General features: G+C 43.5%; 1 protein-coding gene across 5 annotated transcripts in view; it reads left to right on the plus strand.

Moving 5' to 3' along the window:
- FOXN3 (forkhead box N3) overlaps window positions 1-25,344 on the plus strand; it is a 213,576-nt gene that overhangs the window by 76,415 nt on the left and 111,817 nt on the right. For all 5 annotated transcript variants that reach the window (XM_080344692.1, XM_080344695.1, XM_080344696.1 and 2 more), the window contains one exon: window positions 1,634-2,190. In XM_080344692.1, coding sequence (XP_080200818.1) covers window positions 1,648-2,190 — 543 coding nt within the window. In that variant the 5' untranslated portion in view covers window positions 1,634-1,647. The remainder of the gene's footprint in view (window positions 1-1,633; window positions 2,191-25,344) is intronic.

The raw sequence follows: 25,344 nt of genomic DNA on the forward strand, positions 1-25,344 counted from the left end.
CTTTGGGAGGATACTGGCAAATAAGCAAATTAAACAGAAAGAGAGCAGCGTGTTGTCATAGCAACAGTGCAATTAAATTACTTTACTGTCAGCCATCATATAATTTTCCTGTTTAGAAGCCCATGGGACGTAACTTCCATTTGGAGTCAAAGTTGAGTGTGTGGCATAGGTAGGCGATGCCGGTGCCCCCGGACGCCGGCGATGCTTGTGTTTACCTTCTGGCTGTGCTGGGTGCTGCTTTGAAAGCTGGGAAGTGGGACCAGCATAAGTTTGGCCTTCCAGTGTTTATATCTGCCTCGGTATTTTTTCCTCTTCCAGATACTTGTGTAAAACCACACATTCACGGAGCTTGTTAGGTGGTGCTGTGTATTAGCAGGCTTCTGTGCACAGGAGTTCCATACATTTCTTCTTTTAGCAGTGGCTGCTTTGGTGTAAAGTGTTCATAGAAAGACCCCAGGAACTTTCCTGTTTCATTTATTGCCCTTTTATAACAGCTAAAATATACATTTTTTCTTTTCCACAATGGCTGTCTCGCTCTTTTTTTTTCCTGTAGGTACATGGCTCATTCTGTGGTTACCTGTAGTTTTTTTGCTCTTCGTTTACTATATCAAGTGTGTGACTACATGACTTCAGGGAATTACTGAGGATATGTTTTAGATATAGGGAATCGTTTTGTTCTTGTTCAGTGTTTGTGAAGGAAGTTTTGTCATTTAAAAATCCATTATTAACTCTTTCAATTTTTCATTTCATTGCTATTCGTATCTCCAGACCTAAATCCTGGCAGTTTCACTGTGTGGAGGAACTGAATGTTACTGCTCACAGGTACCCCCAGGGCCAGCTGGTGCAGCACCCTCAGCAGCTCGTCCCACTTCTCCCAGGCCACTGTTGAGCATCACAGCAGCCTTTCTGACTCTGTTTTCTGCCATGTTTGAAATGCAGTTCAGCTTATGTTAAAATCTTCTCTGTTTACATACATTTTTAAAGTGCTCTATTCCTCTGGCGCTTGTTTCCTGCGTCTTGGCCCTGGTCCCAAAACTACTGTGCATTGCTTTCCTTTCTTCTCTCACCCTTACTGATTTTGAAGTTCTTCTGTCATTTTTGAGGTTTTTTTGCAACTCTAGTCAGATTGGATGGTTGTCTGCCTCAGCCTTTAGCCAGTGTGGCTTTGATCACAGTGCTGTTGAATTGTTCTCAAAAGTGAAACAGCTGAGCTTAATCTGAAGCAACTGGCTGTAAGCTTCTCTATTTTTTTTTATTTTAAAAATTTTTTGTAGTTTACGTGCTTATTAAAGTAATACAATCAGAGTATTCTATTATTTGATACACATATTCATTATGAAAGGGATATGTCTTTAGGATTTCCTGTGTGAGGCTTCATGTGCATGCGGAACTGAGATGTATCAGGATTATCATCTTACTCCATTGACTGAAATTTTTTGCCATGTCCTGACTTTAGGTTATTTTACTCAACAGTTGTAAATGACTGTTTATGGGAGTCAGTAATATTTAATACAGACGACAAAAGTCTGAGTGACTACTTAGGGAAAAGCTGTCAAAATTTTATGCAGTATATTTCTGTGAGCTAACTTTTGTCTCTATTTCTTTCTCCCCTTCCTTTGGATTTACTCTCCAGGAATTGCTGTCTAAATGGGTCCAGTCATGCCTCCCAGTAAGAAGCCAGAGGGCTCAGGAATTAGCGTTCCCAGTGGACTGAGCCAACGTTACCAAGATAGCGATTTATCAAAGGCACTTCACGATGACGAGGACCTAGATTTCTCTTTGCCTGCCATCAGATTAGATAAAGGGGCCATGGAAGATGAAGAACTAACTAATTTGAACTGGTTACACGAGAGCAAGAACTTGCTGAAAAGCTTTGGGGACTCGGTGTTACGGAGTGTTAGCCCCGTTCAGGACATCGGTGATGACACGCCACCGTCTCCTGCCCAGTCTGACATGCCCTATGATGCCAAGCAGAACCCCAACTGCAAACCTCCTTATTCCTTTAGCTGCCTCATATTTATGGCCATTGAGGACTCGCCAACCAAAAGACTGCCTGTAAAGGATATATACAACTGGATCTTGGAACACTTTCCGTATTTTGCAAACGCACCCACTGGATGGAAAAATTCTGTGAGACATAACCTGTCCTTGAATAAGTGTTTTAAGAAAGTGGACAAAGACAGAAGTCAGGTAAGTTTGGAACTACGGAAACCTATCTGACTCTGAAAATATTCACCTGCTAATCCTAGAACATGTCTGTAACAGTGAAATGCAGAATATGCAACACTGTCCCTGCTAATGTAGTTCATTAAATTCAGAGAGCAAACATTTCTTTAGCATGGCTCATTCTGATTTTATTAAATTCATTGTCTAGACATCTGTAAGAAAGTACTCGGAGGGTGTGTGTGTTTTTTCTTTTCCCCCCAGCTGGTGTCTTCATGCATAGTGGTTAAATATTGTTTTTAGTTATCATGCTGTGGTAATGGTTTCCAGCTATACTAGATGAATGTAATCATGTTATAAATAGGCTGCGTGCTGTTCTTGGCTTATACAAATGTATAGTGAAAGGGTATGCCTTATGTAGGAGTCCATCGCTTTTTCCCTGGTCTGTGTTGTAAGCTGAAAAATCTTCTATTTCTTTTAAACAAACAGAAGTAGTTCTGAATTTTGGTGATGAAGTTTTGTTCCATTTCCAGCAGGTTTTAAATAAACTGTTCAATGAGAGAGAGAGGTCAGGCATCAGAGGTGAAAGTTGCCATTCACTGAAATTTCAGTTATTCTCTCCCTGGGCTGGTGTAACTTCTGCAGCTGGTATGGTGGCAGAAGCCTGGGGAGCACATTTTTGCTGCGGGATCTCTGCTGTTGTCTGCCGGTTTCGTTGCTGGACCCTGAGCGGTGTGTGCGGGCAGAGCCCGTGTGTGAGGGGACGGGGCAGCTCTCAGCGCAGCCTCTGCGCCTCGGGCTGCCTGGCAGCTGGTGTCGGTTTCCGAACGGGACCGTCTTCAGAAAGCGGTGATCTGAACGGATCTTTGGCAAAGTACGGGTATGCTGATAAAAATATCAGCTTGCAGATTCATTTCACAGTCCTTCCAACAGGTTAGTGAAATAAATAGTGGGTAAAATGACATCACTGACCCTCTGTCTCTAAAATTGGCTGAAGATTAGAAAGTGGACACTTTCTCCTGGCAGAAACAATAGATGCACTCAGCTTTTGTATTTCAGTGAAGTAAATGCAACGATTGTCTTGGAACTGGTTACCCTGAAACTAGACTTCTGTTGGTGGTGCTGTTCTCCCTATTTTGGGTGTGATTTAACTTTAAATGCTGTGGAATAGGAGCTCAAGTAACTCTAGAGGAAGGGTCGTTCGTTACCCTCAACTAGCAACTTTTCATTTTAGATTACTGTCATTATTTTCATTTTAGATTACTGAACTAATGAAGTTAAGTAAACTTAAATAATTCTCTGAAGCTTTCATTTTTTAAAGGATTGACTCGTTTATCTTCCCCTCCAACCCCCCCACCTTTAAATGCTGTTCCATAGAATCTACTGTCCACAAATTGGTGATCACATGCTGTGTGTTGGTATTTTTGTAAATTAGTTGCTGTGAATGATTGTGAGATTAAAAAACCTGTTCCTGAACTGGAACATTTTGTGTAAAAGAGAGTCTTAAATTCTTCTTTTGAAGTGAGACTATAATAACAAGTGCCACACTAGACTTTTATGATCCTGTCCCAGACCATAAGAAGCCTTCACACAATACATGTAAAAAAAACCCGAACAAACAAAACCAAACAAAATGCTGTAACTGGCAAGGCATGTGTTTAACATTACCGTTTGTGTTTTGTTCTATCCTTCTTCCTCTGTTTACAAGTTGACTATTTAGAGTACAGCTTCCTTCCTATCAGGAACTTGTCTTCGTGTCTATCTGTCAAATATCCAGCAGTCTGCTGAGCTCATGTGAACAATACCACGACGTGCTGCTTCTCCACAGGGAAGTGGCGGAGCACAACGCATGACTAGTCACCTCTGTCTCGAATTTGTGATTGGAGCCATGGTTACATAGCTAGACAACAAGGTGTGGTGGGAGGCCTTGCCTATGTGAATAACGAGGTGGGGTTTTATTCATTCCTGGAAAATCCCAGGTTATGAGAAATAATTTCTCCCATCTTCTGGAGATGCTAATAACTGCAGGTAGCCAGTGTTACAGTGAATGAGATGAGAATTTTGAATGTAAAATGCACCAAGGCAGGTCATTTAAATCTCCTGCTGGGTTTTTCTCGTGTCTTGGCCAAGGGACATGGCAGACAGTCCCAAGCGCAGAACTGGCGCTCGGTCCGAGTTGCTGAATCAGGTGCTTGATAGCTAATTGTGGACTTGGAAAGTGGTAAACGTCAACTGCTGGCTTTGAAAATACCTTCGTGTGTGTGCAGACGCACACGTGGGGTTGATTTGAGTACCTTGCAGCCAGCATCTCTGCTGTTCAGAAGAAAGGTGTCTGTCCATCAAAAGGGTTCTCCAGTTTAGGGCTGGGGCTTGGGGCATGGGAAGGGGTGGACTCCCCACCGTAAAGAATCGTTTCATGCCGCTTCTTCCCCTTTGCAGCCCCATTCTGCAGTTTGCAGTCTTGGAGTCTGCCTGTCTTACTGGTTTTATGTGGAGAGAAAAAAACCCAAACATTTAGCAAATGGTATTTTATAAAATACTAACAAGATAGGCTCTGAAACATGTACAGTGTGAGGGGAAGGAGTTAATCAGTGCTGGGAATTGAAAGCATTTGCCGGTTGATGTGCATTGACAGACTGTGAAAAGCTAGAAGCTTTCCCTCTCATAGTTGTGCTTTCCAGTGTTTGTTTGTGTAGCCTTTCAGTAATCATTTTTCTAAAAAAGTTCTGCTGAACACTTAGTTCTTTTTTGAATTCCCTTTGCATAGTAGTTTTCTCGATTTTGGGCTCCAGTAATTCATATTTATGGAGCTAAATATGTATTTAGTAGTGTGCAGCCTTTTCTGCCTGTGTATGAACGCTTGCATTTCCTGATGTGAGATCCTTGTAGCAGGAAGGAAAAAAAAGACTTAGAGGCTGCATCGCTTGAGTTTTTTATTTGCCCTGCCCTGGTGCTTCCAGGTCTGGTGTGGAATGCTGGGAAAATACGTTTTTCTCCTTGGGTTTGTTTATGCACTGCTGCTGGTCCATTTCAGCTGCAATGCCATCAGGCTTACCTGGCAAGCCGGCAAAGTGACTGTTAATGTAGCTTTGCGATGAGGCTGATCTCTTGGATGGAGACAGAGAGCCAGGCTGAAGAAGGGAAAATGCTGAGCACTTGATTGTACAACCCTCTTTGCATTGAGCTCAGCAGTTTAATAATAGTTGGCCAGAGTATGAAGTATCACATGATGGGGAGTAGATGAGGAGTTCCCTGTCTTTGTTTATATTGCCGGACCTGTGAATTCAGTCATTCAGATTAATCCTATTGTGAACATACAGATCTAAATGTCCTCTAGTGTGTGTCCCATTTAGTACAGCCCGTTAGCCCATGACTGCCCTGACTTCCCTACCATCTGGTCCTTGGCTATAGAGAGGAATTTTTCTTGTATATGTGTCTCCATAGCAACGAGTTTGCAGTTGATATGGAAAGTAAGCAGTTGCCCTAGCAACGGAGTTACTGATGTGGCAGCTTCTCTGCTTGCAGGGAAAGGGCTAAGCTAGTTCAGACGCATTATGTAGGTTTGCTGTAATTTTAGCTGCGCCCACTAGTGCTGCTGTATCTAAGGGTCTCTTGAAAAATTTTGTTACAAGCCCTATTTTTTTCCCTCTTGAAGATTTGTTTTATTCATGTAGGGATTCCTGCTTTGCACAAAGGCTGGTAAGATGGTATTTTCAAGCCGTGCAATACATCTGTGCCTTTTATGAATGGAAACTTTCTTGATCAAATGAGCGGATGAGAGGAAAAGATGTTTGACCTCCTTGGCTTCTCTGCAATTTTTTTGTCTCAGTGAACAGCCCACAGCTATAGAAAGCCAGGGCTCTTGTCCCATGCTCCTTTCTGCTATTCTGCTGTCTTTCCCTGGTCTCTGTTTCTTCAGGCATCCATCCTGTCAAGAGGGTTCCTCTTTGTGTCTGCTCTGCATTGTGTGAGATAAGGGGACGCACACGTGCTCTTGGCTGTGTGCACACTGAAGAAATTCACGTCTCTTAAAGGTTTGTTTGGCACTCGTGCTGAGGGACGTCCTAATAAACATGCAGTGAGGGTAAAGGATATGTTTATGGTGCTGGGAGAAGAAAATTCTCCTTGCTTGATGCGAAAGTTATTCTTAGAAGTGCATGGTCCATAACTGGGTCGTGGAGATCCAGCCAGGCTCCTCCTCCGTCTGGAGCAGGCTCTGAGATCTGAGGACTCTCCAGTGGTCCTTGTGCTCTGTGAGAGCTGGCGTCCAACTTGTCCTCATCTAACGCGCTGCCTTTGCAAGTGTGGTGCGATGGCATCTGCCGAGGGGGCAGGAGACTTTCCAGGAGTCTCTCCTGCCAATGCCTTTCCTCTGATGTGATGATGTCTGGGCTTTTGACAAGTAGAAAACCCCACAGAAAGATAAACGCTAGCTGGAGTGAGAGGGAAAAGAGCCTGCTTGTTCTTCATTAGACTCTCCTAATCCAATCTGCATATACACAAAGGCAAGGGACAAGGGAGCCTGTCCTCCTTCTTTTAGCGTTATTATTCAAGAAGATCTGTTGTGAAAGCTCGGTGGCACTCTGGGGATAGAAATCATCTCCTCCCTTTTTAGTGTTATTATCACCTAGACTGACCCAAATAACACAAGCGTCAGAATTTCACTGCATTTATAACATCTGGTGGAGCTAAAGTGTAAAAAAACAAACAACCCCTCAGATTCTTGTTAAGGACTTCAGATTATGTTGACTCCATTAATAAAATAGTCCTAAATAAGCTGATCCAACTGCTAATTTCTCAAACTGTTAAAAGGAAACGTTGTCTTTTTAAGCTGGAATTCATCTAGTTTAACATGAAATCCATTTTCTCATACTGCAGTCTCTCTTAGTAAAAAGCTCTCTAGCATCAGAAATTTTCTCTTCAAATGGATATTTAGGGAAATGAGGGTCATCTCATTCCAGAGCAATAATAGAAGTCTCTAGAACCATACTATTATATGTGGGTTCCAGATATCAGACAATTTATGGAGAGCTTTTCTTGAACCCTTTCAGCTTTATTTTTGAAGTGCAAACCCAAGAAATTATACAGAATATTTAAATAATAGATCTCCTAAAACTGTGGGTGGAAATAACATGGTTCCACCTGGTTGACTTTACATCAGAGCTCACTCTTTGTGGTGGAGTCTGCCTGCATTAACTGGTTGAGAGCTGTACAAAGCATAATCAGTTCTTTTTCACATAATGAAAAAGAGCTGGCAATATCCGGAGAGTCCTCTGAACCTTATATCTAAGGTATTTATCTTATGTTGCTCTTGGTTAAGATAGCCTGTGGGCAGACGCCCTGGGGGGGGTAACTGGCGTGTTAGTTGCACATTGACAGTCTATTGACCTACCAGAGGTGATGGGCTACTTAGTTTAAATAAACTGGAGTAACTGGCCCTGTCTGTGCTCCAAACCCAGGGCAAAGGTGACAGAAAGCGTCTTAAGCAGTGCTGAAGGAGCCCAGGCAGGAAAGCAAGAGTGAGCTGCTCCTTCCCTGTTGGGCTCGGGCTGTGGTGGGGTTGATGGGTCTGTTTTTCAGCTGTGTGACACCTCCCTTGTTCCTGACTGTTTGCTCCAACACCTTCCTGGCACATGAACTTCTGTGTTTCTGTGTCGAACCACAGATCTGGTGAGAGATCTGATCCGGCTGGATTTTTGTCTTTCTCTCTTCTTTTAATTCTTGAGCCTCTTTTCAGCTGAATTCCCCAATTCAGGTCACAGTGCAGTCCAAGAGACTGCAGAGATGATGGGGAGGCTGGGGAATACCTCTGGTTGGGATGCTGAGGGGGCAAGCCACTCCTGACAGAAGAAAGGCCTGATGGAGGCTGGCAACTGCAGGGAGAGTTGGTGCAGGACTGCTTGATGGGGTAGTGGATGTGATCCCTACTACACGCTGAAGGCTAGAGTGAACTTAGAAAATAAATTTAAATACAATGGAAGGCCGCCTTCTTCTGGAGACGTTTCTTTTGGTTTTCCCCTGGGAGCAGGACTGTGCTATTTGTTGTTCAAGTGGCCTGTGTTAGCAGCTCTTGATGGTGTTTTACAGCTGATTTAAAGTGATCAAAATCTGGGCAGCCACCATCAGGTATGGCCCCAGCCCAACCTGGCCCCCTGTTCCCTTTGCTGGGGGATTGAACAGATCCAGGGCTGTATTGCAGTCCCTCTTGAGCTCTTACTGGCACATGTGGCACCATGCAATGAGCGGGCTGAAAACTATTTGTGTTTATTTTTGTTGGGGTTATTTTTCAATGGGCAGATTTAGTTGGATTTGCTTTCTGCTCACTGCTTAGCTCGTGGTCACTGTGGTCAGAAGAGCATCAGTGCCATTGCAGGCCGCGGGCTCAGCTCTGTTTAGTCTGGGATGAAACCGTGCCCACAGCGTTCAGCCAGCTCAGAGCCCACCCGGCGGCAGCAGAAGATGGGCAAGGGTGGAGGTTGCTCTTACCTGCTAGAGTGCAGTCTGTGGGGCTGCTTGTTTATTCATCAGATACGTGCTTGGTGCCAGATTGGGCCCATATGACATGGGTGAAATGGTCCTAAGAAAACTGCACAGGTATGTGTGCACATACTTTGTTTTTCCTCATTTTCTCAAGGTTCGTTTTTTTTCTGTTGCTCAAAGAGGTGGTTTTGAGAGGAGCTGTGCTGTGAATTCTCTGAAAAGCTGTTACGGCAGAGGGGGAAGGATGTCCATAAAATCGATTGTCAGGCTTTCACGTGCTGCTGTCTTTACGTCCTCATCACCACTTTGGTTTCTTCCTAATTGTTAGAGAGCTAATGACCTGCCCTTGTCACTGCCAGCAAAGGAATCACGGATCCTGTGGCTGTGCTCTGGTTCGAGCACAGGAGGCCTCGATAATGGTGGGGCTGGAGTATGTACATACATAGGAGACCTTTACATGTCCGGTAACAGACGCTGGCGCGTGGGGATCCCCATGAAACGCCTGTGACAACAGACAAGACGTGCCCCCAAGCGCCGGGGCCATGATGATGGTTGTGGCTGAACATCAGAGATGAACTGGGCCTGCTGGACATGCTTCTGTCTCACGCTTCAGTTCTTCAACAAAACATCAAAGAATCCATTTTAATTATGAAGGATGTGTCCCTTAGACTTCCCCCTTCCTTTCCTAAAAGGGGAGTGGAGTGTTTTACATTGGCTGAAAGGGCACAGCAAATTGTGCTGCATGGCTTCTTTTCTTTGGTGAAGATGTTGTGAAAAAGCATTTAAAAGAGTTGATCTTAATTGGGCAGTTGAAAATAATTGAGGAGTTGAAAATACTCTTCAGGCAGCCTGAAGTAGCCTTTGAGTTGCTGGAGAAGCTTCTTTTCTTTGCTCTGGTTTCAGGCAGTTGCTGCGTCCCCCTCGTTGGCCAGGGTAGCTGAAGCCCTGGCTCATTCTTGCGGCATCTCCACGTTTCTGGTAAAATCCTTGGGACAGCCGGCCTGGTGGGGTCTGAGAAGCAATCACCACACTGCTGCTGCCTGCTCCTTCTGCTTCGTTTCCAGCTAATGGCTGTATCTTCATCATAAATCTAGTTAAAACAAATGACTGGTCTGGGGTAACACACAAGCTGGAATCCCTACGAAAAAGGGACCCAGTGTGACTCAATTTTTAATTTAGTAGTTTCTTGATATTTTATGTTGGTCAGTAGTTGCATATAGAAGTAATTGACTTGTGTCCTTTCAAGACTGGGCAGACCATTGCTAGTTGAGGTCCTGGTGCAAGCACCATATGTAGCTGTCACAAAGCAATATATCATGATGCAGTTTATCTTGTGAACACATTTGCTTAAAGAAAAGCCCCACGTGCAGCCTCTGGTTACACTTTGCTCAGTAAGCGTCTAGGGACAGACTGTACTGCATGCTTATAGGTGTTTTTTAAGCTAATAAAGATCTCTGTCTCTAAGTATTTGTTTTTATCTTTTGATTCATAATTGATATTTTGAACCAGTGTAAGTAAAGTATTCTGTCTTCTAGGGAAAGGAAAATAGTGACAAAAGTTTGCTTTAATTAGGCATGTATAAATCTTGCTGATTTTCTCATACTTCTGGTTTAAGTCAGTTTGGTTTTAAGTAGTTTAAGAACAATGAGGTTTTTCTTTCTTTAGTAGTAGCAACTGGCTTGTTGTCATTCCATATTTAAGTTTTGGTCTCGAGAAAATAACGGTTTCATTTTGCTTCTTAACATCTGCCATTCAGTGTAATGCCCAGTTGGTTTAAGTCCCTTTCCCAATTATTCCACACCTGCTCTGGTGTGTCAGAGTTGGCCAGAAGCAGCATACCTGCTCGGCCCCAGAGCCAGGAAATTATTGTTGGTGGGCTGGGGAAGAGAGGAGGTGCCAAAGTGGATTGTTAGGCAGTGCCTAATTGAGAAGCAGCAGAGAAATGCAGGCAGTTGGTTCAGGTGTGCTTATGAGTCTCTGTCGTTGACCCTTGTGCTCTGAGATCCTTAAAGGTAAAATTGATCTGTATGTTTGCTTGAACGCTTCTATTGGTCTTGTATCTTAGTTTCTCTCACTTCATTCCTCCGTGTGTGTTTTCTCTGGTTTGGAAGAATTCAGGCACAGAAGTAACACCTTTGTCTTTGATTGTGGAGATGAGGTGGCTCTTCTGAAGGAGCAGAAACGTTGCTGTTGGATGGTGGCCATGAGGGTGGCTGCTGGGACACTTGCTGTTCCGCGTAGTCTGGCTGGCTTGGGACTAACTGGCCTCATAGATGAGGGCGAGGAGCACCTTCCTCAGCTGTGCTGCATTTAGCAAGAGCTTCTAGAGATGGTTTCCCTTTGAGAAAAATTAATGTCCAGGACTGAAGTTCACAGTGATTCTTGCCTTTAGTTGCACAAGGGAGCACAGAATGCCTTGGCTCTGCCATCCCATCATGTCCGTGATTCCTCTTAGCCTGCGTCCAGATCTTTCTGGCCAAGTGGCTGGAGCTGCTGAGATGCCCAGTAATTGAGACACGGCACCCACACCATGCTCACGATTGCTGCCGTGTCTGGTTGTTTAGTGGAGATTACTGCAATGCTAATAAAACTGTGGTTATCTTTTCTGGAGAATAAGCACAATTTTAACAGTCTGGCTGCTGACAAGATTTATCTGCTTGCTGGCAACTCAACTGGCTTTTACAAAGTCCTTAATTTCTTGTAGCTGTAAGTGGTGTCAGACTCATCAATGAGAGAGGTCATGTAAGATAAGCAACAGTAGGGAGAAGGAAGGGGAGTGACCTTCTTACTTTCGCATAAGTCTTTTTTCTTCCTGAATTTTTGGTAGGTCACTATTGGCTCTTCCTAGGCTGGAACATTAGTTGTTTTCTTCTGTTCTCCCACCAATTTGGACTCCTGAATGCAGAGGAGCTGCTCTTAATTTACTCTTGAGTCAACAACAGCAGAACTGGGACTGAGGTCTGTGGAAAGTAGCAGTTGTGGCCATAAATGATGCCTCTGGATCTTACTGAGTTATCCATAATAGTAATTTTGGAGACAGTACATTTTAACTTGTTAGTTATGTTCTCCAGATTCCATTCTGGGTGTTATGGAAACTTTGTCCTGGGAACTGATGCAGGAATTTGTGAGAGGACTTATTCCAAGGATCTTAAATGTGAGTGGGTTTTTCCTTGCCACAGTAGAAAAGAAGCCAAATTGCTGCCCTCAGCCAGTGACTTAAGATACCAAAACACTATCTACGGCATGCTGAATTGCTGTATTTTGTTGCAGCAGTGAATGGTAGCAATTTACCACTAGCTGAGTGCTATCAGGATTTTGAAACGACAGTGTAACTTGCTGAAAGACAGCTGTTGGTAAGCAGCGGAATGAACAGGCTTATGTATAGGAAAGCCTCAATGGCATGGAAAAGTGTCTGTGGCAGTACGTGGAGCAGAAACTTATTGATGGGATTTTGCACGAGAGAATCTAGTTGAATGCTGGATTCACACTCATTCAAGTTATGAGCAGAAAATTTGGCTCTGCTCCAGAGTTATATTTGTGAGATCCCATGGCTGCCTACTGTGGGAAGATGGTTCATTGAGATGAGGCAACTGTTGTAAATGTTTTTCTGAGTATGCAGTTGAAAAAAAAATGCCCACAGTGCAATTTCCAGGGGCTGCGGGGGTTAATGCAAGACTAAGGTTAGGTACTTGGATACCTTATCTCAAGCTTTCATTTATGTATTTTTATCTCTTTTCCTCACCCTTTAGAGTGGCGAGTGGGAACACACCTCTCCTTAAGTTATGTGTGTCCTGGTAAAAATAGGGAAATTGTGAAATGCCCTAGTTTTAGATTTGAGGAAGCGGGGTAAGCATCATTGTTAAGTGATATAGAACATAATAAACATAGCAGTTTTGCAGTTAGATGTGTTTTCTTTGAATTGTTGAGGAGAACTAAACTGTCCTTGCATGGCTTATCTTTAGCAATAAAGTCCTTGCCGTGCAGGAGAAGCTGTATTTGCAATATTCTCCTCAGTGCCACTGCCTTGCCGGGGCAGTTTGTGCACAGCCCTCTCCAGCACTAGAATAACAAGCACTGCACTTCCAGAGATCCTCGCCGCTCCTGGGAGCACTTCAAAGCCTTTTGGAGAGGAATGTTTGACGGCTTTAAGAACTGCATGCTGCCGGCTCAGATGGAGCTACAATTACACTTAGACTTTGAGAGAAAATGGTACAGAGCTCCTGGGTCAAAAGGTATTTAGTTCTGCAGGAATCCCCTTCAGACATTATATTTATTTATAAATTTAACTGGAAATAATGATATGATTCTTACATAATTCCACCCTTCCTGAAGTACTTCAGGACTAAGGAGCTGTAGCTGAGTAGTGTAAGTAATTTGTTGGCTTGCCGCAAAGCTAAGGTAGGAAGAAATGCATGGCATGCATGGGAAATGCAAGGTTTCAGCCTTGTCTTGGGAGAGATGGGAAGGTGAATCGGGATGTGTCCGAGGTGGTTGGGAATCAGAGCAGTGCTGGCGCTTTTAGGGTTGCATGGTTTGTTTTTGAAGCAGTCAGATGAACTTGTCTAAAATGTGTGTGTGTGTTGTTGTTCCGCCCCCTCCCCCTGACTTGGCAATTAAAATATAGTGCATTTATTGTTACATAATTACTGTGTTGTACTAATTTATTTGTGTTTTCTCTCTCTTATCTCCTTTCACTACAGATGTTTTCCCCCTCAGTGCTCACCATTAAATACACAAACCTTGCTCATGTAACAGAGGATAGATTTGTTTTTTACAATTTTATATCAAGTTCTAATACTTTCTAGACTTTTGGCTGCACAGCAGAGAAAGAGGAAAGAAGCTGTCATAGAGACAAATTGCACAGAAGACTCTGTACAGTGCTAGCTCCCAGCTATTGAGACAAATGGGATTTTATTGTTCAGGCTGTACCTCCTTTTCTGCTCAAATTCATTCATTTTTTCCTATCTGTATATGTGTGTCTATAAAAATATATTTTATATATAAAAAATATTACATAGTCATTGTTTTTTAGATCATCTAAACACTTGTAAAATGGGAGCAAAAAGATTTGGGTTGTCACACAGAGGTTTCTATCTACTCGTATCTCTGCATTAGGAAAACAAGGTGCTGTCGTGGTGATACATCTCTGCAAAATTTCCTTGGGACAGATGTGTTCTGTTGCCACAACTGGTTTCTAATTAGTCTAAACAGATCACTCTAAACTAAGAGTCTAAATAACCTGAACCATCTCTCTTGCTTATTCCAAAACAAACCAGCACTTAAAATTTAGTGAAACACCTCTACTTTGATGAACTTCTTGTTCTTTCAGGTTTTGCTAAAACACCTGTGAAATTTCACTGCCTTTTGGGCAACACTGCTTTTGTTCAGAGAAATAAAGTTCCTTGTTCTTGGCTTAGCAAGTCTGCTTTGATGTCTTATGTGCTGTTGGCTTTTAGAGCTGAGTAATTTTGAGTTTGGAAAAGCAGAGATGTAATTATGAACCTTTCCATTAAGAGACAAGCTTTTCTTACACTCTTATTTGAGAAAAAATACAAGATTTTTGTTTAGAAAGCTTTGATTTTAATTTGTAGTACTGAAATTGTAGGAAAGATCTTGCTTTCTCATCCTGTTTTTCTGCTGACTAGGAAAAAATAGGAAAATGTCCTCCCCCTCCCAGCTACAATACTTGCGTTAGTTTAGTTTCAAAGTAAACATGCTTATGATCTAACCACTTTTGCTAATTACCATCTGCTCCTTCACCAGCACTTGAGTCCCTCTCACCCTCCCAGTGTCTAGTATGCCAAAAATGTGTTTGTCTGGGCTTGAGCTGACAGGACAAGAGTCCGTGTCTTAATTATGGCAGAATTATCCACTTGTGTGCCACATCAAATTTGATTTATTTCCCTTGCAATTTATAAAACAGGGTTCACAAACTTCATGTTGGATTTGCACTATGCATCTTTGATTTAGACATGCATTAAAAAGGGAAAGAATCTGCTTCATCAGTAAATCATTGGTTTGTTTCCTGTTTTGACTATCTGTTGATTCTTGTTGTTTCATATCAGGTGATCTCGAGGGTCTCTTCCAGCTGAAATGCTTCTATGATTCAGTGGTTCCAGAGGTGGTTTAAATGGCTATTCAGTCCATACCATGTGTAGTCTCTGCCTTCTTGCACTGTATATGGAGACATGCTTTTGTTTGGAAAGGGAGGGAGTTCTCTGACTGCCCAAATAAATCCTCTGCGTTGCTTGGTTTTTAACTTAGCCCAAGTAATGTTAGCAGCTAGGGGGGTGTGTGTGTACTAATACAGACAGAAATGATGGGGAGGGGTGCTATTTATTTAGAGATTTTGGCCTTAAAAGTTATTAAATCATCTTAAAAGTCATGTTGTCATTTAAAGTAATGGGTGAGGAGGTGTGTGCCTTATTTTAGAGCCTTTAAGATCTTTTGCAAGCTCTTTTATAGAAGTGGAGATGGCTGAAAAGGTTTTGGTTTGGTGTGCCCCCATCACCATGATTTTGCACCATCTCATGACTTTCTAAGAGAAACACCTAGAGTCCCAACATGCTAAAAATGCCACGAATTGGCAATTTTAAAGCCAGATTCTGGAGGTTACGATAAAGCTGTAATCCGTCAAGTTTCTTTCCAACTCTTTTGTTGGTGGTGTGTTTAGTATCGCCTTGGAGGCTCTGTTGCAAGGAAAAAACAGCAATTACACAAACCCTGTAGATTCTACGTTCTGTAGATGTCAGCATTTGTGGTCCCTGGTGCAATTATGAGGAGAAAGACGCTTTGGAGGATGCCGGCCCTTTTCTGTAGGTTGATGCTTCAGAGCTAGCACATCTGGCCTGCTTTTGTGGGGCAAGCAAGCGATGGTGGATTTTAACACCACCAGCATGCTCAAGGGCTGGTTACTGTTTTTCAGTAGCATTTGGTACATCATGCAGCTCTGAAAGGTAAGATCACTGCTGTCAAAGTTCTTTGTCGTCAGTAGGAGGAATGGAGTCAATTATAAAGTGCCCCCTTTCTTTTTGCTTTGGGTAAGGGCCTTCAGCAGTTTGGAACTAATTTTCTAGCTATGTGTTTTCTCTCTAAGGGAGTTTTTTACGTTATTTTTTGTTGCTTCTCACATTCAGATATTAATTTCCGATTGCTATCTTTGTCGGTTTTCCCCTCTTCGTTCTCTTTTTTCTTACCTGCGTTATCTAGAAATGGAACTGTTCATAAACGTCTGTCTGAGGAACGCGTGGCAGGGGCAAGTGCTTTAAATTATCGTTGCACTGTGCTGAAAGTGCATTTGCATTTCGGAAGAGAAAAAAAGTTGCAACCCTTTTTGAAGCAAGATTTTCATTTGTAAGCCATCTGCTATTTTTGTTGCGTCAAATATGAAGGCTTCCTGTGTGAAACCGATAGAGAAAAAGATCACAGGAGACCTGGAGCAGTGACTCAGGTCACAGCAGGCCTGTTTGTGTGACACCTGTGTCATCAAAATAGCCTTGCCTAGCATTCTTAAATGAGATTTTCTTTTCCTTTAGATGGTAGATCTGTTCAGAGGCATATTTGATCATGAATAATTTGGAGGAAAACAATTTTCCGTCCTTCTGAGAATATCATACATCCTTGTTACTTCTGAACTCTTCAAAACGTCAACATCTGATGTTGGGCAAGTTGTCAATTTTCGTTACTGGAGTCTGCTCAGAAATTGTTTCTCCCTGTTTCCTTCCACTTCAGGCATGTTAAGTCAGATAAATTAATACACTGAAGTTTAATCACTGAGCACTAATCACCATTGTGCAATATTGATCAGCAGCCTTTTTGTATATGACGATCGGAATGAGTAATAGCTTGCGAGTAAACACTGAGGAGTGGGAGGCTGCAGACAGTGAGTTAGCCCAGTGTAGAAGTTGATACAGCTTTTCTCATTTCCAGAGGTTTATATAATTCTAACAGTGTTGGTTTTTTTTCCCCCCCCTCCCCTGCTCCAGACTCTGTTCTTCTTCTTGTTCTCCTGTTCAAGCCAAGTTGTAATCCTTTTCTGTGGATGGTGTGTCTTCCAACGAGCGCCCCAGTCCTTCTTCTCAGTGCTGCTGAGGTTGTCCACACTCTTGTTGTCCTGAGCAGCCTCCCATTTCTCCTCTTCCCCACACAGGCTTCCTGTGCAGCCCTCTTTCATGGAGGCTGCCTGTGAACATCGTGCTTGGAAATGACTGCTTGCAAGATAATTCAGTTACAAAGAGACTGGGGAAAACCCAGGTAGGCAGGGCTGTGGTGTGTGGGCTGAAAGCTCTTCCCCCCTGCCTCTTCCTCCCACTCTTTCCTTACTGGGTAAGAGACCTGCTCTGTGCCTGAACTCGCTGTTCTGAATAACCTCTTCTCTGCACACAGAGCCTGATGCTCACATCCTGTTTGCCACCAGCTCAGCCAAGGGAGCGCCCTGGAGAGTGACATTTCTCTTTCTTGTTGGGTTTGTTTCAGGGAGTTTACAGGCTGGCTTGCTGCTGCTGTCTCTGTCACGTGCCTTTCGATTCTGTGAATTTGAGGAAACTCACTTTTCCTTTGCCTTTTGTATGAAATAGCAAAATCACTGTGGGATTTGGAATCACATCTGGAAAAATGAGGCAGACTAGAAACAGAGGAAGAATCCATATTGTCAGGGTCCTCAAGCATTTAGACTTTGATTAATGCTCTGCTAATGCAGAACTAGTCTTCCCAGGAAGTAAGTAACATGAATAAACCTGTGAATCCTATTCTTGCCAAGCTGTAGGTTTTGATCAGGGACTTGCTAGCTTCCTTGGAAAAAATCTAGATTTACATATTCATTTTTTTGCTTTCAATCCACACACACCAGTGAGTCTGCATCTTCTCTAATATAATCACTTTGCCATGTTTAATAAACTATCTGCACACTTTCAAATCTGTGTTAATGGTAGAGATGCTCAGGGAAGCTGAAATACAGTATTAATTATCCACTCTAAAATATGCTTGATTGAGTGGTTCATGCTGCAGAAGTTCCTCATGCCAAGCTTTGTGGCATCTGTTGCTTTTAGTGTTTTACCAGTTGCAACCCGTGTAGCCGTGCTTGTAAAAATACAGGCACCTAAAAAACCTAAGGCAACAAAAAACCCTATAATTGTCAAATCTATTCTTGAGATGCTGCATGGAGAAAAACAATAAAAGGAGTCTTCTTGCAGGTTTAGTGAATGAAACTTTGAAGGCTAAGCAGGTTCATCTTACTGTTTTTACCCACAGCAGGCCTGAAAAAGGGAGGAAATGTGAGCACATCTGAAATAAATGCTCCCACGGTGAGAACTTCCTGTATTGTCCCTTTTATCTTACTCCACCTTGAGTATGACTTTGATGAGACCCAGCAGCGTAGCTTTCTTTCTCTATGTCCCTGCCACTGCATCCTTCTGCTGAGAACAATTTCTCGCCTGCCCCTCCCTCCCTGACCCAGCGGTAGGATGCTGGTGCTGTGGGGCTGGGCACCAGCTCCCAGCGTGGCATGCTGGGGGCCCAAAGCTTTGGTGCAGCTGTGTGTTTGTGCCCCTCCCAGGCAGGGCTCTGTAGCTGGACCTCCAGAAGATGAGGGACGAGGTTAGTGCTGAAGGTGGTGGTGCTCTTCCTCTGCAGCCGGGCCCTGCGGGGGATTGCTGCTCCGTGCCTGGCCATGGCTAGGTCTCAGTGGTGTGGCTCTCTGGTGGGATTCATTGCTTGTTTCATAATATAATAAAAACAAGATGCCCAGTCCCACCAGGTGAGGAAAGTGCTCTCCCACAGGTGCTGCCATTTTAGTCCCACCATGGTGCCCAGTGGCTGAAAGGGAGCGGTGCTTGCTGGAGCAGCTGGGTTTTGACCTCCCTGTGGGAGGCCAGTTTGCCCCTGGAGCTAAACTGGTCTTGCCATGGTTTGCTTTTGTTGCAGAGCCATTGATCTTACTAATTTAGGAGGCATTTCTCCAGAGCCTTGTGACAATACCTGGCATTTAGGAGGAAGGAGGATTACTGTTGGCTGCTTGCGAAGGTACTGAGTTATGGTGAAGTCCTGGGTTTTTCAGAGTCCATGAGGTTTGGGCTCGTGATATTTGGGCTGTTGAGGGTCCTGAAACCAGGTGCTGCCCTCTCAGGTGTGTGCTGGTTTGTGCTGTGTGAGTGAGGTGAAGGCTTCAAACGCAGTCAGTAAGTTGCCTCATTGTGGAGGATGTTTACAGCATGGAGGGGGGGGATACATTATGTTCTGCTTTCTGGTGTTTCATTCAGCTGTTAGAAAGAGGAGAGGGAAGAGAAATGATGGTGGAAAATAAATATCTCTTTAAGTAGAAATGGGACACAAGCAGAGTAGGGTATGTGTATATAAGTGGCAGAAATACTTTGTATGTTGATAGATGTGCAGTAACAGCAAGGTCTGTGTTGCAGGGTGACAGTTTTTCTTCAGCACGTGGCTGCTGAGCAGAGCTCAGGACAGAGCACAGTGTTGTTTCCCTAAAGAGCCCAGGGACTCTTGAAAACCCCACATCCAAGCAGCCCTCAAAAGCCATTTATCAAAGTGCCCGTTTTTCCCCCTCAATTCATTGTGTGAACCAATATTAAATACTAAGCAAGCAAAAACCCTACATTAAATAAACCGTTCTGGGGGAAAATAGTGCAAATCCATTAGCTTTTGTCAGGTCTTCCTTATTTCTATTTTTATTTGTCACTGCTAATGGGTTTAGTGCAACCTACTCCCTCCCTCCCATCTCCACTAGCTGTTAACCCCTTTCCCTGGAAATTCACTCACTGGCTTATTTCATCATTAATACACTAGTAGGCAAAAAATGACCCACAAACCTTTAGTGCAGATATAAGTGTTGAATAATTTTTTGAATATCTGTTGGGTGAAGGGTTGTGTTTTAAAATTGTCACTACGTTTTCATATACGACGTAACTATGTATTTGTAAGAAAAGGCAATTTGTGTCTTTTCCAATCGTATAATCTAGATAACATAAAGAGTATCGGATGACTGGTGGATATTTAAATGAGTGCCCCTCTGACACAAAATTAGTACATCGCACTAAATGGGCTATTGGTCTGGAGTCTCAGGGATTTTTTCTTGTTTCTTTTGCCTTTGACTTTATAGGTGACCTTGAGCACTTAACTTCTTTTATATTCTTTTGTTTCTCTGTCTTCTCAATTTTCTTTTCAATAGAGTAGGGATAATTGCACTTTCCCTGTATACACAGAAATTCTATAGGCTGAAACAGCATTATTAATGCTACTCGCTACCTAATCTCCCTCAAGTATGCCGTGTGACAGCCCATCATGCTGACAGGCTTGTCTTCTGGGCTCTCCTGCCTTCCCAGCCCAGTCTCCCTGCGTCTGTTTGATCTTGCGCTTTGTTCCTCCCTAGCAGTGTCACAGCCTGTCTTCTTTAGCACCCGGACCTTGCCTGGCCTGAGGAGCCTTTGGGCAACGTCTGGGGTTGCTAGGCGCTAGCATCAAACAACGTATTACTACTTTAGTAATATATAGGAGCAAGGTATTGTTTAAGGGTGGTTAATGACTCTGCTTTCTTCAGTTGCTTGCAGGATTTCCATATGGCAGCCTAATAGCTTTTTAAGGTGGTTTGCATATAAACTCAACAAGGAGATATTTAACAGGCTGAGCATGACTCTTGGAGTTGGGTGACATAATGCAGCACCTCCTGAGCCTGTTGGAGGAATCGCGTTATGGTGGGAGCAATGGGAAGCTGACTTGGTGTGGCAGATGGCTGCAGGCAGTAGTACTGTGTGAGCTTACCTGTACTGATGGACGCACAGGTGCTGGTGTGCTGGAGGAGAAGTGGACGAGCAGTGACCCAGCTGTGCCTGTGGTGTCGTCTGGCAGCGGGTCACTGTGATTGAAATAACGGCAGAAAGTCATTCCAGACCCGGTGTTGAAGTGCCATGTGTGGGATGAGGAACCTGGACTCTGGGGAGATGCCCTGGATTGGTAGTCACTGGCAGCAGCTCAGATTTGTTGCATGTCCAGGTCACGCACTGGAAGACGTTTCTGACTTCTCTGTACTCATGAGGGGGCATGCCAAGGTGAAAAATTGCTTAAAAGCCCAGGAATGCCTTCATTTGTGTAAAACTGAACATAGCGCCTGTACCCGTGGCTCTCCTTACGGGGTGCTGGGGGGGGTGGTACGGGGTGCTTGGGGGGATTGTGTGGGGTGCAGCCTCTAAAGGCTCCACCAAAGGGAGCAGGGCCCTCTGCACAAAACGAGCCCTTCACTCTGGTACCACATAAAAGTCCAAAGGTACAGAGAAAACTTCTAATATGTCTTGTGCTGATAAGGCTTGAATTCCTTTAACGTGGGAAGACCACTGGACACTGTGTTTTGGTAGCGCTTTCTTGTGTTGCAGGATCTTGCACTGTCATCTTGCCTATGAAATACCTTTTGACCTTAGTTTAGGCATGGTGGTTTTTTGGTTTTATTTTTATTTTGTGTGTGTGTGTGTGTGTGTGTGGTTTTTTCTTTGTTTTTGGTTTGGTTTTGTGTGTGTTTGTTTGTTTGTTTTCCTTTTTTTTTTTTTTGTTTTTGTTTTGGGTTGGTTGGTTGGGTTTGGTTTTTTTTTACTGTGGAATATCACAGCCTTTCCTTTTCTCTGGCTGTTACTTCACAGCGCTGGTCTGACCTCTTTATTCCCGTGGCATTGTTTATTTGCATGCTTGGCTTCCCATCTGGTTTGGGGAGTTTTGTTTTATTTCACATCTTAGTAGTTCTTTTCCACTACAGTTGTGCTTCTCATTCTCAGTGAAGTTATTTACCCACCCAGTCTCTCCAGTTGGAAGGACGGTGCCCGTTTTGTAACTGGGAGGACACCAGAGGCATGGAGATAGTTAATGCCCCTGCACCACTTGGAGCAGAATCAAGCTGGTTTCCTAAAGGCAGGCCAGGGGTTTGAAAGGGTGATGTCTGTGTTGGTGTCTGGGGTCATTCATTGGGCAAGTGGGCTAAAATATTGAGCAATGAACATGAAAGCAGAGTCTTGGACTTGCGTGATTTGAACTAGTGGATGTTTTTACTTGGAGCAAAATAAGATTCAAAAAGCCCGATCCTTTGTTTTCTTGAGAAAAGCTGATGATTTCTTGATGCACCTGGTTTACTTGCGTTGAACACTATACTCCAGTAAGCCTTCCCTTCAAGCCTTTAATTTCGTGCATTAAATGAACATATATTTATGGTCTTGTAATTGTGTTTTAGCTAGTCAGTACTCTTCTTTCAGCTTTGTGCTTGAGCTGAGCTGTGACTGCTAATTTACTGAAAAAAAGAAAACATGCAGGAGAAGTGAGTGTGGGGGTTTTGTTATGCTGTGTGCAAATACTACTTCAGTTTTCTCTTGGTGTCAAGCTGTCACATAACATTGCCAAACTTTCCTCGGAAGGGCAGGGGAAGTTTCTAACTCTTTTGAGTTCATAGGCAAGGGGGATTTTCTCTGAGGGTTTCTGAAAATTAAATGCTTACCATGCAGTTGTTACTGTCATTAAAATTGCTGTTAAGGTCTGTAGTGCAATTGTTTAAGACTGGCCATATAGAATTTCACTGATCTGTGCTGGAAATGTTGGAACACAATGAAAAAATCCACCCTGAAGCTGCATGAATAGTTATTTGTGATTTTTATGTGAGATTATAGTGAAGCTAAGGAATGTGTTTTATAATTAATAGCAATCGTTGGCAGTGGCTCTGTTTTTCTTTAAGAATTCCTTAGCAGTTGTATTTCTTAAAAAACAAACAACAACAAAACAAAAACTAGCTGACCTCGGATGATTCAAGTGCTTTTTTTGTCTTCCTACGAATTACTTAATTAATTTTAAAAAGAAGTAACTAGAGAACCCACCAGCCTCATCTACAAGGTGCATAACTGTTGAAGAGAATATAGGTTTGTTGTTAACTCTGACTGCTCACAGAAGCTATTTAAAACTGGAGAGCTGATGTAGGCGAGCAGAGGAAGCAACATTATGTCTGTCTTGATAACTTGAAATACCACTGAGTAAAGATAACCAACAGTGTTTTAAACAGACTAGCAGACCAATTTTGACATCTTTATATTAAATCTTCCTGAGCATTTGCCAACTAAATAGTTTAAAATTTGTTATATAATAGCTGTACCCAGTTTTAATACTAGTGTGCTAATCCTGCCTCATGTAAATGAAGGAAATACAATTCCGAGTTGGTCCTATTTTAGCAGTGATGCCCTTCATTTACAGAAGGTTGATACTAATGTGAGGAATAGGTAGCTGAATTAAAAATTAAGCTGCACTCAGCATCGCTGTCTGCAGGGGAGTAGCACAGAGCTGGCCTTTGAGTAGTGTTTGTGGTTGTGCAGGCGTTCTTTGGCCGTTGAAAAGCCTCTCTGATCTTGTGGTGCCGACTCCGCACTGCATTAGTGGTTGCACTGGACTTGCATTCTCTAGTCTTGATTAATTTTGTAATCATGAGTCGCTTGTTTCCTGTAGTGCCTGCACAACGTTTGCAAACCTTCCAAAGTAGAGGCATATTTGGCGATGGATGTGTAACCTGTGTTGTGTTGTCAGATGGTTTTTAATTCACTTGGCAGGCGTTTCTCTATAGTGCAAGAAAGCTATTTAAGCAAGTCGTCTCTTGAGGTGGATTTTGGAGTGACTGTTGTGTTCTTGGTGCATTTCAGAGCTAAAGGCAGGGTATCGCGAGGTGCCACTCAGTGTTTTACTTGCCTTCCTCCTTCCGCTCCATCTCCTTAGAAAAATCCCTCACTTTTCTTATTAAATGGATTGTGTGTGTTTTGGTTTTTTTTTTTCCCCATGAGGTGTGAAGAGGAGAATTTTGTTCAGGAGGAATTCTTGATGTTAGTTTGCTGTTCCTGGGAACCAACCAGAAACCTGTTTTAGTCAAGCTTTCCGGAATCACTCTGTGTTTTGGGTGACTGCAGTGCTGGGTGAAATACTCTGCTCGTTTCATGGGTAGATATTTCCATTGCTTCTCTTGGGAGCTGGTGGGAGTCCTCACTGCCAGACAGCCCTGGGGTGCTCTTGCCACCCCATGATGTTTTGTGCTGGGTGTGAGCAGCCTGCAGTGGTGCCAGAGAGATGGTCTCTGTGCCACCACATCAGATGGGGTGCAGACACAGAAGGTGAGATACGTTCTTGCTTGTACCTTATGCACAGAATTCTATTTCTGATCTAAACCAATTATTTTTTTCCAGATTCTGGTCCTGGCTGTAGCTACTCAAATGGATGTTTTAAATTTTGTGGTGACATCATGCATATTTCTATAATCCAATTATTTCTGATTCTATAGAAACATTTCTGTGCTTGCATGGCATACTTGGTGGACACCTGTAGAAGCTGTATGGCATTCCCATGTATAAACTTGGTGGCAAATATGTGTGAAGGGTTTGCTTCAAGCCTGCTGTTGCAGGATCACTGGGCACAATGAGCTCATGATAAATATTTGTTTAGCATAACAAACTTTGATACCCGGTAATCTCTCTGCTATTGCTTGCAAAGAGATCATTTGCCATAACAATAGTGGGTTACACCCATCAGAGCAAACCCTTAGATGGGTAATGGTTCCTCATCACTGCAGAAGGTGTCCTTAGTGTTACATGCAGGTCCTGTGTTAACAACTACAATACCTTACACTGCCCTAGGCAGGGACTGATAAGTCACAGTGGTGTGATTTCATGATTTGATAGCTTGGGACTGCAGATGTTAGTTGGAAATGCCCCTTTTTTTTGGGTGATAGGAAATTTCTGCTTTTTCTGTTTGGTTTTACAGTTCCTGAAGCACCCCTGCTACCAGTGTGGCATACGTCTCAAAGACGGTGTACATGTAGACCGCTTCAGCCTGGGTAGCTGCTGTATAGCTAATTCATATTGCTGACAGTTTTGGTTCAGGAGAGCCAAGCCGTAGCCACTCATCCCCTCCTGCTTTGGTAGTGGAGAAGAAAAAGGACAGATCTGCTCAGTGCAGAGCTGTTGGCTTGGTTTTGGTTTTGTTCCCTTGTTTGAAGTAGCAAGGTCCTTAACTCAGAGTTCGCTTTAATAGTTCTCAGCTTGCTGGCGTAGCCTGGGTGGCTGTGCAGAGCTGTGGGGTCACTCACGCACTCGTGGGTGTCTTGTTTTGGTTCCTCTACTCCCAGCCTCTGGGCCTACCCCTCTATTGGTGCCCAGCATCTCTGGTCTTTCCCTCACAGCCATGTCTGCCAGCCTCGCTGCCCACCTCACTCCAGCTCTCACGTGTACCCCTGCTCTAGGTCATGCCAGTTTTCCCATACCTCTTCAGGAAGAGTTTTCCCTTTCTCTGCCATTTCAACCTGGAGGAGACTAAGAGGAGACCTCATAGTGGTTACAGCTTCCTCACAAGGGGAGGAGGAGGGGCAGACGCTGATCTCTTCTCTTTAGTGACCAGTGATAGAACCAGAGGGAATGGCAGGAAGATGTGCTGGGAGGTTTAGGTTGGACATTAGGAAAAGGTTCTTCCCCCAGAGGGTGGTGGAGCCCTGGAACAGGCTCGCCAGGGAGGTGTCAACAGCCCCAAGCCTGACAGTGTTCAAGAAGAGACTGGACAACACCCTCAGACACGTGGTGTAACTGTGGGGTTTATCATATGCAGGGACAGGAGTTGGACTCGATGATCCTTGTGGGTCCTTTCCAACTCAGGACATTCCATGGTTCTTTGTTTCTTCCGAGCTGCTTTATGCCC

This window comes from Nesoenas mayeri (genome assembly GCF_963082525.1).
Source record: "Nesoenas mayeri genome assembly, chromosome: 5".
NCBI classification, from domain to species: domain Eukaryota; kingdom Metazoa; phylum Chordata; class Aves; order Columbiformes; family Columbidae; genus Nesoenas; species Nesoenas mayeri.